Genomic DNA, 12,055 nt, shown 5'->3' with positions numbered 1-12,055 from the left:
TTTTAAGGAATTCAATTGATTTATATTTTTTTTTATATAAATTTATGCATAAACATTTAGTTGTTATTAATATATCATTACGAACACTACACACTATATCATTAAGTTTTCTGCTACCGCCAGGTTCAGCATGAACGAATCCATTGAAGAATTCGTGCACGATCTCACTTCGTTAGTCTGCAAAGAATTTATAAGATTTTCCGTTTTGCGATGAAGAGTTTGTTGCAATTTGCTATCGTTGCAGTTATCCTCGACCATTTGCACCAATTGCATTGTGATTTCTTTGTGCTTGCTTGTCATGCAAAATGAATCTACAGAATAATTTTTTTTATATGTTCAGCGTGTTTTTTTTCTTCTTATTTCTAAGTTAAAATTGTTTAAATACAAACCTTTTGATTTGCTCGCTATTGTTATAGTGTTATTGAGTAAATTTACAAATAAATCATAGTGATCTTGTTTTATAATAACACTTTTATCCTTGATTCCAGCAACATAGAAACTTTCATCCTGCAATATAAACTTATTAATATTTGAAGTAAAGTATAATAGGTAAAATGGGCAACCTTTAAATCAGAAGTGATTTTTTTAACGATTGGGAATAAATATTGAGTTGGATCCCTCAGCTTGAAATCAATTAAGGATGCTATTGACTTCAAATTCTAAAATATACAAAAACTTGTAGTCAATTTAAACTAATGTTGTAAAAGGTCTAACCTTCTGCAATGTTTCTAAGTTTGAGTGGTAAACAATAACATTCTTTTTTAATAATAAAGCATTCAAAATTAAAATAAATTCATGCCCCAATGAGTGAATTAAATCTAAAAACATAAATAAAACAGCAAACATAAATCAACAAAACAAAAATTACTTTTAAAAAAATAATAGATACCTTTGATACCAATATAATTGTTCCTATTACATTCTTTGATCTGGTTTCCATTCTCTTGACCTATATAGGAACCTTTCATGAAGGCTTCCAAGTAGATTTTCACTAATTGCACAGGATTCAAGTTTTGCTCATAAGATTTCATTAAAAGATGCCCTAGTTTCTCAAATTGGTTCGGGTTAAATGATTTTGTGACTAAAGCCAGAGAGTATTTCTTGAGTTCAGTTGCACTTTCCCAAATGTAGATCCACTCATTCTCTTGTGTTCTATGGAAATAGCTTTGCAGTGAGATGTCTGATACAAGTACATCTCTTATAGTTTGAGTGATATCTGGATATGACCATGTTATCAATTTCTCATTGTGAAATCTTTCTATAATAGAAAATGATTATTTACAGTTGTTCCAGTTTATAAATAATTTACCAATTATATGAAAAGACATCAGTTGATTCTCAGAAATTGCCATTGTTTAACGTTGAGTTGAGTGATGTTTTTGCAGAAGTTGTTTTTTTAGATTAATGAATTAGTAAATGAACTACAAATCAGCTGTTTCAGTTAACAACATGTAAACTTTATCCATTCAATATGTTTGTTTGGGATTAGATAAGATACGTGTATAGTGTTGTTTATATTTCAGTTTTTATAATTTGATTTGAAGTAATCCAAAAGTAGTTCAAATGATCAAAGTGGTTGCATCTGGTTGCAGCGATAGACTTAGGGTGGATTGTTGGTTGAATCGTAAGGATCAACGAATACAGCTGTCAAAAAATTTGCAAGTATTTAAGTTCATTTTGTCTGTCACTGTAATAATTATTATTACAATAATACACCGGTAAAAATGACGAAACCTTTTAAGTTGAGTTCTGTGTTGTTCGGGCATTCATCCGATGTTCGTTCCGTCTTCGCAGGACCTGACAACAGTTTAATCAGCGGTTCCAGGGATAAAACTGCCAAGTTCTGGCAATACAATGGGTTAGATGGAGATACTCTATGGTTATAGACAGTTAGCAATTATTATTTATATCTAGATCTGAAACGGGATACACTAATACCATAACCTTCAAGAACCAGAGGAACTTTGTTGCCTCTGTTATCTATTTAAAACCAACTTCGGAGTATCCTGATGGATTGGTCATCTCTGGTGGAAATGACAATTCGATTTTAATTTATAAAGCAAATCAGCCCACTGCTATATTCCAATTAAAAGAACACACAGATGCAGGTAATGTAAATATAATGCAATAAATTGCTAACATTAAACAATAACTAAATCTAATTATTTTTTTTTGTTTCAGTATGCAACCTCTCAGTTGGTCCAGATCCTGGCACTTTTTTCAGTGGCTCCTGGGATGCGACAGCAAAATTATGGAGTTTGGCAGAAAAACCTGGGTGTGTAGCCACTTATGATTTGCATCAGGCTGCAGTATGGTCAATCATATCATTATCAAATGGCAATGTTGCTTCTGGATCTGCTGATAGGACAATTATGATATGGACTAGAAGTGGTGAAAAAATTAAACAAATCAAGGGTAGGTATTAATTAATATTCAAGAAATATTTTATGTATTATTTTTTTATACTTTTAAAGGGCATACAGATTGTGTCAGAGGTTTGGTAGACTTTCCAGAACACAAGTACTTTTTGTCTGCATCAAATGACGCTACAATTAGGACATGGAACTATTCTGGGGAAAATTTGAATACACTCTATGGTCACACCAATTATATTTACAGGTAATTCTTGTTGGTTTTCTCCATTTTATTTTATTTCAATCTTTTGTAGCATTTCGAGAAATCTTGCTGTCGGCACCGACTGTTTCGTTACGAGCGATGAGGATTACACTGTTAGATTTTGGTATGATGGTCGTAATACACAAAGTATCAAATTGCCGGCTCGAAGTGTTTGGAGCGTTACTTGCCTGACTAACGGAGATATTGCGGCTGGAGCGAGGTATGTTTTTTTTTTATATTTTAGATGAAAATATGGATGAATTAATTTAAAATCATATTCAGCGATGGAATCATAAGGATTTTCACGCAAGATGAAACACGTGTAGCGGGACCAGAAGTTTTGAAGCAGTTCGAAGATTTGTTGGCTGAAGTGCAGAAGCAGAACCAGGATGAGATTGGAGGTTACAAAGTGTCCGATTTGTGTGGTCCGGAGGCCCTGTTCAACCCTGGAAAGACTCCGGGAGAGATAAAGATGATCAGGGAGGGTGGATACGTCGTCGCGTACAATTGGGTGGAAAACGGAGATGCTAGTCACTGGGAGAAGGTGGGAGAGGTGCTCGGAGCTAACGATAAGGGCAATGCGGGAAAGACGATGTTCGAAGGTAAAGAATACGATTACGTGTTTAGCGTGGACGTGGAGGATGGAAAGCCGCCGTTAAAATTGCCATTCAATAAAGGCGAAGACGTCTACGTAGCTGCCCAGAAGTTCCTTTCTGCTAATATGCTACCTGCTGAATACTTGGAACAAGTCCGTCTACCCAATCTGGTAGAGTGATCTATTGTTAATTTACTCTTTATGTTCATTTCTAGGTCGTCGAGTTTATTTTAAAGAACAGCAACGAATCAGCTCCAATGGCTCTGGACAATCACTATGTAGATCCATTCACTGGCGCCTCCAGGTATACACCTACTTCAGCGTATGTTCCAAACGCTGATAACATCGGAGGTGTAAACTATGATCCTCTGACAGGAGGCAGCAGTTACACTACTTCCACGGATCAGTCATCTAGCGCAATTCCACCTCTGCGTGTAGTAAACGATGGAGTCAACATGGATCCTATAACAGGCGGCAGTAGCTACTCCACATCCGGCCGACAAAGTGAAGATTTCTACTTCCCGCAGTCGTCTTATATACGGTTTGATATGGGCGACCCTCAAGTCATTTTGAACAAGCTCAAGGAATTCAATCAGACTATCGATGAACCAAACTTGCGTCCTGTCGAGGAGGAAATTATCTTGAAAATTGGAGACCTCTGCAACCAACCCACTGACGAAGAAAACGTATACAAAAAGTTATTTGAATTACTGTTTTGGCCTGATGGTAATAACAATGAAAATATTATCCAACAGGTAAATTAAAAGATATTTTGATTAAAGATAAAGTTTTTCCTGTCATCGACGTGATCAGATTGGCGATAAGGGATAAGAAGAACAACAACATAATAAGCCAAATGGATAACGGAGTAATTCTCGATAAATTGAAAATGTGCATTGGCGAAGGTTCTCATGTCGCCAATAATAGAATCGTGGCGTACAGAGCGCTCTGCAACCTGTTTCAACATCGGAGCGGAGAGCAATTGGTTTTCATTCATAGGGTTGAATTACTGAAAATGATATTCACGGTCCACACTAGCAACAAGAATGTCCAAGTTAGTATAAACAGCGAGGTTCTGATAAACGAATCAAACGTTTCCAATATTTTCAGGTTGGTTTGGCGACGTTCATTCTCAATTTGATTATAATGGTGATAAAAAGGCAGGACGAATTTGGTATGCTCGAAATTGCGGACAAATTACCTGATACATTAGTGATCTTGAGTGATCCAGAGGCTCAGTTCAGGGCGTTCGTTGGCATGGGAACGTTGATTTCTTGCGAGAACAAGGCGCTCAATAAAGAAGTTAAACGCATAATTCAAGGGAAAACCCAATTCTGCAAGACGATCCGCGATATAATCAGCGTTCAGGGAAACTCGGAAGTGGAAATAAAGAGAAACAAATGCGCTTCTCAGGTGGATAAAGAATTGCTACTTTAAGTTACAATACTAATATGTTCAAATTAAGCTTAAATATGAATCGGTAAAGTTTTATTTATGTTATTTACAGTAATTCCTACTTGCTGTTGATAAGCCAATCACTTTTTCAGGCAGCAGCATTCAATGCAGCACTGCGCTCCATTAAACGCCTCTCCCTCTCATACTCCTTCATTCTAATCACATAACTGAAACATGATAAATATAACATGTAATAGAAGAAATTGCTTATTATTTCATGGCACTTACTCTTCGTATTGGCAGTTCAAATAAGCATGTTTCTCATGCTCACATTGAACAGCAAATGGCCATACATCCTTCCTGCAAGCCTTGAACCGAAGCAACTCATCAACACAGTAGTCCCTGTTTTGCAGCGGAATTTTTGCAGATTCCATCTCTGCCTTCGTGGCCTTAACCGCTAGAATTCAAACAATTGTTAGATTTAGTGGTACCATAAATTATTACATAAACATACTTCGCTCCTTTCGTAGCTTATCGAAGCCTTCCAACGGGTTATTCTTGGGTTCTTTCAATGGATCTGGAGTTATTTCCGGGTGCAAATAAAGATTTAACCCGTTGCTAACACCATTTCCCATAATATTGCCCATTTTTATGCACTTCCCAATTTAGTACATTCATACACAGACCAATAACCTAAAAACTGTTTTTTGACAGTCCGCCCCTACCCCTTATGTAATTCTTCGGCTTATGCAACTCCTTTTACATAATCAAAGTTTGAAGAATTCAGTAGCAAAATTTGTTGTTACCGCATAATGTGTATATTAATAGAAAGGCAGATGAACGATACAAAATGCTTTAATATTAAATACAAATAAATACAAAAACGTCAATAAATAACTTAAAAACAATAATAAATTAAATATTTAACATTATTTATACATATGCAATATATGAACATATATATTATATATGTATACTTATATAAAAGGAGAATGGGAATAGGATGTTTTACATTTTTTTCTATCTCTGTATAGTTTTGAATCAATAGGAACAATATCTTAACTTCTTTTGATGTAAATTAACAAAACTTCAAGAGGTGTAATCGAAAAGTGTACGCGTCTCTTCCGTTATATCAATGAAATACTTTTCTCCATTTACTTGATAACCGTCTTGTCATCTCTGGTCTTGATAGGAAATTTGTTTTCATTGTAAGTAAGTTTAAGTTGATCCAATGTTTTTATGGCGCTCGGTAGAGATTTGCTTTCAGTCTTATCGGTAATTGAATTTTGTTTATGAACACTTGAGTTTTTGTTTGGTAGGTTTTCTGTGCTGGAAACGACGTTCTCCTCCTTCACGCTAGAGAGCGGCGGAGATCTGGGTTCGTACTTTACATACGAGGAGGCCATCTCCGGCGACTCTTCAACATTGAAACCGATCACCACGTGCTTCGGCGTAACGCCGCTCAGCTCGATCTTACGTTTCTCTTTTGCGATTTCTGTGTACCTGAGTTTCTTCTCGTTGGTATTCACGGTATTCCTCACCTTGGGAACTGCTGTGGTGCGCGTCGTGGTAAAAATCAAATCGAGATCGCGCGTAAACACCTCGAAATTCACGTCGTAGAATATGTCTTGAACGAATCTCCTGGACAGCAAACGGTAGGAAGTCTCCGATACCATTTTACAAACTTCGGAATATAGACAAATATCATGGAATATTGTTGGATTTTTCTGCTTCATATTTAGCAGCACCTGACGCGACTGCTTGTAAGCTACAGGATTCGCTAACATTTCGATGTTCTCCAAGACATTCTCCCTCAAATTCAGAGTATTATCGTCACACTCCTTAAACTCTTGTAATATTCCTGAAAACGTCTTAATTGATAACCATTCTATTCAAAGTGTTTTCATAATTTACCTTTCTTACATTTTTTCTTCTTTGTAGTCAATGTATCGTACGAACATCTTAGGCAAAACTTTAAATTATGTTTAGTGTTTTTCGAAATCCTGCAATTTTCTTCGCTGTCATCACTGTCCACCTCCGATTCTGCACATACTTATTTAGATACTTCAAGTAAAAATATAGTGAAAACATTAATTACCTTTTTCCAGATTTTCCGTAGTTGCGTATCTTGAAAACATCAAAGAATAATCATCATTTTCAGGGAACAAAGAGCTCAGTGAAATGGGCAAAGATATACCCATGTAACAGCAGCCTTGTTTCTTGGAAGAATCTTTTACAGAATACTTTTTCACACTGGATAAAGACGTCAGACTCAGACCTCCTAGTAGGTAATTTCCGAATACTCCTGTCTCACAATCCGTATAGCTAGAAATTAATTTTGCATTAACTAATTAGATTTAATTATTTCGAAAGTACCTCGTGTGATGCTTCCTCTGCCTGTCAAGACTATGCACCCTCAGGAAATTGCTGTTTTGAAAATTAGCGTCGGAGTTGTCCTCGACGTTTTGCTGTTGATTTCTTCGTATTGAACGCACCGTGGCGTAACCAATCAAATCTTGATGACTTAATTTACCTATAGAACTACTGCACGGCGAAATCGTTGATTTATCCGATGGCGTTATACCTGCATCGATGAATAAATTAGTCCCCGATATTATAAAAAAAGGATGAAAAATTACTGTTCATGGATACTCTTCTAGAGGATTCCGAATGCCTTCGTATCTTTATAACTGGTGTTTTTATGGTAATCAAACTGGAACTGCTTGGTATTGGACTTAACGTTTGCAACCTAGTTTCGCTAAAATGCAAAAGTTATAACTGAAGCTAATTAATATTTCTAAATTAAATTACTTTAAGATGCCTTTGCCTAGAACTGATTCGCAAGAGCTGACTCCTGAGGTTGTGGATTCTGTCACCGAATTATCCCTGTATCTCTGTGGTAGATCTGTCGATAGATGAGTATCACTCTTTTTATCTAAATATCCTCGCCACATCTCAAACGTTTTAGATTCGGATAATGATCGTTTGTGGTAACTAGCTGACACGTTCTGATTGGGTAAAGTTTGGGATTTTCCCTGAAAGGAGGTGTCCATCAGAAACATATCCAAATCGGTATCACTGCTGTCCATGTCCGCAATAAACATTTCGCTGGAAAACGCCAAATCACTTCTGTCCGATTCCGAAGTCGGTCGATTCGTTGCCGAACAATCAGGAACATCTTCGCCCCAATTTTCTTCCTCGATTATAGGCCATCTATCGTGTCTATCATGTCTGGTGCAAACCCAACCTGTGATTCTCATAATTATTATATTCACGATCTAAACCAAAGTTGCGAATCAAACATACCCAATTTAAATAGGGAATCCGCCCCAAGTTTAGTGGTGGCTATCAAACCGAGCGCGTATAGAGCTGTAGCTCTAATCGAATACACCTGACAGTTCTTAGCCAAATTTACTATACCAGCCAGGGAGTTCTTAGAATTCAGAAATTCAACTCCTCTAACCGAGCTGCCTAAATGTCCTAAAACCCATAACGCTGCCTTCAACTTCAGTATGTCCTCTTCGGATTCGCACAATCCATTATTAACGCATGGTACCATGGTCATTAACGAACCGTGATCGCAGAGAACCTGAAACCCCTCCGAATGCTTTGCCAATTGTCCGTAGATATGCGGTGGCAAAAACAAATCTTTTTTGCTGATCGATCTCAATAAACTGGATCTCTTATCATATCTACCGTCCTCTCCTCTTTGATGTAAAGTTAGAGCGTCCGCGATTTCACCCTCAATCAAAAACACGTACCTACAAATAATCTCATAAAATGAAGGTCTTACAATCATTATACGAATCGCACCTGAAATTGAAATATTCGTCCCATCGCTGCAATTCGTGAATCGCAAAATTATTGTTCTTTTTCTTAAGCGCTGCAAACCCGTTCGGCACGGAGAGGAATCGGATGAGAAGAAGCATACCCTTTTCTCCTAGGTGCAGCAAATCTGGATTGACTTTGACCAACTCCTCCAAATAAACGGGAACTTCGCAGGCTTCGTGTAGCGAGGCCAATGCGGATAAATACACTGACCTGGACTGATCGTTTAATTGTCCCGCTAATAGTTTGATACCCCACGAAGAGAAATTTTCTATTCCCGCTCGCAGTAGAATCAAAAGAAATTGCGTTGAGTAAAGTCTAGACGATTCTATGGAGCAGGTCAACACTTTCGTTAGCAGATCGATGGATCTTTTATTGTTCTGGTAGTCCAACGATGAAACGATCAGTTTTGCGTAGCAATCGTGATTTGTCGATGTCGCTAAATCTTGTAATCTAAAATGTAAAGACCCAAGTTACAATCGTTGAATTATCGTAAAGACAAGAGAGTTTCCAAAGATTATTATGCTTACACTTGGAAGAAGGAAAGATTAAGTAGTAATTGCTCCCCGGCCGGTTTGCTGCCCAATCTGCCAATGAACAGGAAATAGCTTTGGCACTGAGTATTGGACATATGCTGAGGACTGAACAAACAGTCGTGTGCACTTTTGCTGGTAGTGATCGATTTTATGTTGCTCAAAATATTTTCGAACCATTCTAAAAGCAGCTTATTAAAGAAGGTTTCGTTCAACGCGAGCAGACAGTCTATTAGCTCTAAGCCAACCATCGTGTAACCCTGAGAGTTCTTCGGTGAAGTTAGGTCCATGTGCGAGTACCGGTACGAAGACGGCGTGTAATAATCCACGAGTCGTTTCAGGAATGACCTGTCATTCGCATCGCTCGCACTTATTTCATGTTCAGTTTCACCCTAAAATTCAAAATGAAACGTTAAGATTATTGGCTTCAATGATTCACATGAAAATCAAACCTTTAAAATCATTTTAATAACATTCCAATTCCACGTGTAGGCATCTTTGTTATTCAGCACTCCAGTCTCTTTGATGACATCATCGCCATCTTTCATCACGAGCTTAAATTTTATATAAATAATTTAATAATGCATGTTGAATAGCACAATTGGCAAAAAATGCCTACCTGCGTTATTTTGGACCGTACATGCCTCATCTTGCTTTTACGAATCTGCTCGGTTCTATTGGAAGATTTGATGAAATTGCCGCTGCGCAATATGTAGTCCATGTATAAACTGTAGGAAGCCGGACGTCTTTTCAGTAGCTTGTGGAGCTGTTGGAGACCCGTAACCGCAGCTAGAGCCTGCGGTTTGTCCTTCGTTGCATAACCCAAGAGGTTCGGCAGCGCTGGTGTGATATTGCAGCATTCTGGTGGTAGGAATAGTTGTATCAGACGCAACAGTTCCCCAAGAAGAACTGTGGCGCGAACACATATGAAAGTATCACTAGTTGCAATCACCTCGGCCAACGCTTCTAGGAGGCCGGTTTCAAGGAAACAGTACAGCAGTAACGATAGGTGCATATCACTAATACTGGGGGTTGTACGGGCAAGATGGGGTAAAACAGATCGTCCCTCGGCCACGACGAATCCTTCGGCCAACCTCCAAGAGGCCTGCGGCTCAGCTGGATCAATAGCACTTAAGGCCACCGATAATTCATCCGTCCATTCTGGCTGAGGCAAATTCAAAAGCTCGTAAAGCAGATCCAATACTGCTTTCTGCAAATAAAATGATTCATGATAATCGCTGCGATTTATACAAATCGATGCGATTCCATACCCGAACTTCCAATTGGTTTAAATATAAGATGGCCACAATTGCTTTCAAGCCGGATGAGTCGCTAGGGCTGCAGAAATGTAAAATTCCTGGCCAACTGCGTAAAATCGAAAGGAGCGCCAGCCGACTACAATTGAACCGCAACTCCCTCTCATCCCTTTAAGATAATCAGATTACATTCCTAAAGACATTACGATCACAACGAAGAAGTATAACAAACCTATTCTTGTCCATCCAGCCATGTCTATAATGGAAATCACAATACGGAGCTGCGACGCAATGCAAATCAACGACCGCCTTGTCCCTTGTTATTGGTCGATCCAGCAATAGCAATAAAACCCCACATAGCGACTCCGCTATCCTTGGCGTCTGACATTCTAACAGGTTCCTGGTTATCGCCGAAACTCCTCCACACTCAATAAATAAACCTGGATTTAAAATACCTGTAAACAATGCATTTATTAAAAATGTCATTGAAACAAATTTTGCAATTTACCTAATTCAGATAATGCCGCTAAACAAACTCGCAGCAATCTGTCTTTTTCCTCGACACCGCCATTCGCCAAAGACACCAAGCACCTGGCCAAAACCTTGTCAAATAGGTTTGGTGCAATTAATAATACCCTTCTGATTAGTTTTATAGCTTCAATTCTTTCAATATCATATTTAATAGCCAAATCTAGAGAACGAACCACCATCAGTGGTATGAGCAGCTTGTTGAAGCAGTGAACATCTGATTCATTTGACAGCACATATCTTATTGCACGGAATGCACCTGACCTCACTTGAGTCAAATTGGAAACCAATGAAAATCTTAAACTGATGAAGGAAAATTAATTATTGCTATAGAAATCTTTAGAAAAAGTACACACCAATACAGAATTTCCTCTATACTGAATCCTAATGGTTCCAAATTTCTCTCCAGATGCATGGACAGTTTAACAAAATTATTCAGGTAATTCAAACGTTTAGCATCTGTTACATCCTTCGTCTTGCTCAGCATAGACAGTATCTCAACCGCATTCAAATGTGGATCTGCATTGAATTCATACAAATTATAGTGATTATTTTACTATGCAGAGGGGGGTGTGGGATGGATCTGTTTTGTCTGATTTGACTATCAACATTTGAAACTCACCTAATTTCAAATTTAATTTGATAACATCCTCCTCCTTCTGCTTGCCTGAAAATGATTATTTTTTGCTTTAAATCAATTGCACTTGCAATGTTATATTTAACGGATGGTAGCATACTTTTCCCGAATTTGCTTGAACGAATATTTCTATTTCTAAGCATCCAGCTAGACACAGCCATGTTTGTATTATTCCTTTACTTTTTTGGGACATCAAAATTGAGCGAAAAAAACTAACTGCTTGAATCATTTGGCATTAATAAAAACAGCTATGTTTCGATAGCATTATCCACTTGTAAATATATTTTTTTCTCAACTTATCTCTCTATATACATACAATTTACATATATATGCATGTATATATATATACATATAAATGTATTTTCAAAACGTCAAAAATCACAGAAGATACGGAAATAAGGTTAGGTTTAGGGTGCAGGGCTTACCCACATGAATACTAAACTCAGAAATTGCTGCCAATTTCCATACAAAAATACCCTGAAGCAAATACTTCTTAATACTACTGAATGAATCGAGCATTACTGTAACTTCTTCTAATTAAAAAAAATATACTTTAAGAACAATTGAATAAAAAAATGAGACAATTTGTTGAAAAATAATAATTATAATTTTTTAATATCCGTACGAAAATACTTAAGTATACTTTGATATTCTTCTGTTGGTAGAA

At 37.4% G+C, this 12,055-nt stretch overlaps 4 protein-coding genes across 5 annotated transcripts; 1 reads left to right on the top strand and 3 right to left on the bottom strand.

Annotated features, from left to right (window-relative positions):
* Positions 1–11: 11 nt before the first annotated feature.
* LOC108559157 (protein FAM45 homolog) lies at positions 12–1,430 on the bottom strand. The gene is made up of 6 exons (XM_017916323.1): positions 1,310–1,430; positions 890–1,258; positions 715–818; positions 564–659; positions 390–507; positions 12–311 (listed from the first exon to the last, which is right to left on the bottom strand). Exons 1-6 carry the CDS (start codon positions 1,350–1,352, stop codon positions 94–96), a joined length of 948 nt encoding a protein of 315 aa, XP_017771812.1. The 5' UTR covers positions 1,353–1,430; the 3' UTR covers positions 12–93.
* A 170-nt stretch (positions 1,431–1,600) lies between these two features.
* LOC108559168 (phospholipase A-2-activating protein) lies at positions 1,601–4,702 on the top strand. Its single transcript, XM_017916340.1, has 9 exons — positions 1,601–1,858; positions 1,915–2,108; positions 2,182–2,415; positions 2,475–2,619; positions 2,669–2,836; positions 2,899–3,364; positions 3,427–3,937; positions 3,994–4,265; positions 4,322–4,702. The coding sequence occupies exons 1-9, from the start codon at positions 1,725–1,727 to the stop codon at positions 4,646–4,648; spliced, it is 2,451 nt and encodes an 816-aa protein (XP_017771829.1). The 5' UTR covers positions 1,601–1,724; the 3' UTR covers positions 4,649–4,702.
* LOC108559170 (NADH dehydrogenase [ubiquinone] 1 beta subcomplex subunit 7-like) lies at positions 4,672–5,336 on the bottom strand. The gene is made up of 3 exons (XM_017916341.1): positions 5,121–5,336; positions 4,895–5,063; positions 4,672–4,833 (listed from the first exon to the last, which is right to left on the bottom strand). The coding sequence occupies exons 1-3, from the start codon at positions 5,251–5,253 to the stop codon at positions 4,755–4,757; spliced, it is 381 nt and encodes a 126-aa protein (XP_017771830.1). The 5' UTR covers positions 5,254–5,336; the 3' UTR covers positions 4,672–4,754.
* A 252-nt stretch (positions 5,337–5,588) lies between these two features.
* Positions 5,589–11,688, bottom strand: LOC108559171 (rapamycin-insensitive companion of mTOR). Of its 2 annotated transcripts, none has more exons than XM_017916342.1 (17): positions 11,489–11,688; positions 11,374–11,418; positions 11,108–11,270; positions 10,732–11,054; positions 10,456–10,678; positions 10,239–10,392; positions 9,587–10,177; positions 9,420–9,521; positions 8,965–9,359; positions 8,420–8,887; positions 7,913–8,367; positions 7,418–7,853; positions 7,246–7,364; positions 6,983–7,190; positions 6,705–6,931; positions 6,521–6,649; positions 5,589–6,467 (listed from the first exon to the last, which is right to left on the bottom strand). In XM_017916342.1, the coding sequence occupies exons 1-17, from the start codon at positions 11,547–11,549 to the stop codon at positions 5,761–5,763; spliced, it is 4,806 nt and encodes a 1,601-aa protein (XP_017771831.1). In that variant the 5' UTR covers positions 11,550–11,688; the 3' UTR covers positions 5,589–5,760. The 2 variants fall into 2 exon arrangements, with proteins under 2 accessions (XP_017771831.1, XP_017771832.1); XM_017916343.1 differs by having other exon boundaries at positions 6,413–6,467; positions 6,530–6,649.
* Between the last annotated feature and the right edge of the window lie 367 nt (positions 11,689–12,055).

This window comes from Nicrophorus vespilloides, unplaced genomic scaffold (genome assembly GCF_001412225.1).
Source record: "Nicrophorus vespilloides isolate i.1.1-1 unplaced genomic scaffold, Nicve_v1.0, whole genome shotgun sequence".
NCBI classification, from domain to species: Eukaryota; Metazoa; Arthropoda; class Insecta; order Coleoptera; family Silphidae; genus Nicrophorus; species Nicrophorus vespilloides.
This window is presented reverse-complemented; position numbering and strand designations above follow the sequence as displayed.

What these genes read in the sequence shown, in the direction of transcription:
- LOC108559171 (XM_017916342.1), bottom strand. Translation starts at nt 11,549, where the DNA reads ATGGCTGTGTCTAGCTGGATGCTTAGAAATAGAAATATTCGTTCAAGC. An exon ending in AGCGGCATTATCTGAATTAG is followed by an intron (nt 10,679 to 10,731) that starts GTAAATTGCAAA and finishes CATTGTTTACAG; the next exon opens with GTATTTTAAATCCAGGTTTA. An exon ending in TAAACCAATTGGAAGTTCGG is followed by an intron (nt 10,178 to 10,238) that starts GTATGGAATCGC and finishes TTTTATTTGCAG; the next exon opens with AAAGCAGTATTGGATCTGCT.
- LOC108559157 (XM_017916323.1), bottom strand. Translation starts at nt 1,352, where the DNA reads ATGGCAATTTCTGAGAATCAACTGATGTCTTTTCATATAATTG. An exon ending in CAATTATATTGGTATCAAAG is followed by an intron (nt 819 to 889) that starts GTATCTATTATT and finishes TTATGTTTTTAG; the next exon opens with ATTTAATTCACTCATTGGGG. An exon ending in AAATCACTTCTGATTTAAAG is followed by an intron (nt 508 to 563) that starts GTTGCCCATTTT and finishes TTTATATTGCAG; the next exon opens with GATGAAAGTTTCTATGTTGC.
- LOC108559168 (XM_017916340.1), top strand. Translation starts at nt 1,725, where the DNA reads ATGACGAAACCTTTTAAGTTGAGTTCTGTGTTGTTCGGGCATTCATCC. An exon ending in CACACCAATTATATTTACAG is followed by an intron (nt 2,620 to 2,668) that starts GTAATTCTTGTT and finishes AATCTTTTGTAG; the next exon opens with CATTTCGAGAAATCTTGCTG. An exon ending in GATATTGCGGCTGGAGCGAG is followed by an intron (nt 2,837 to 2,898) that starts GTATGTTTTTTT and finishes AATCATATTCAG; the next exon opens with CGATGGAATCATAAGGATTT.
- LOC108559170 (XM_017916341.1), bottom strand. Translation starts at nt 5,253, where the DNA reads ATGGGCAATATTATGGGAAATGGTGTTAGCAACGGGTTAAATCTTTAT. An exon ending in TAAGCTACGAAAGGAGCGAA is followed by an intron (nt 5,064 to 5,120) that starts GTATGTTTATGT and finishes TTTGAATTCTAG; the next exon opens with CGGTTAAGGCCACGAAGGCA. An exon ending in TTGAACTGCCAATACGAAGA is followed by an intron (nt 4,834 to 4,894) that starts GTAAGTGCCATG and finishes ATCATGTTTCAG; the next exon opens with TTATGTGATTAGAATGAAGG.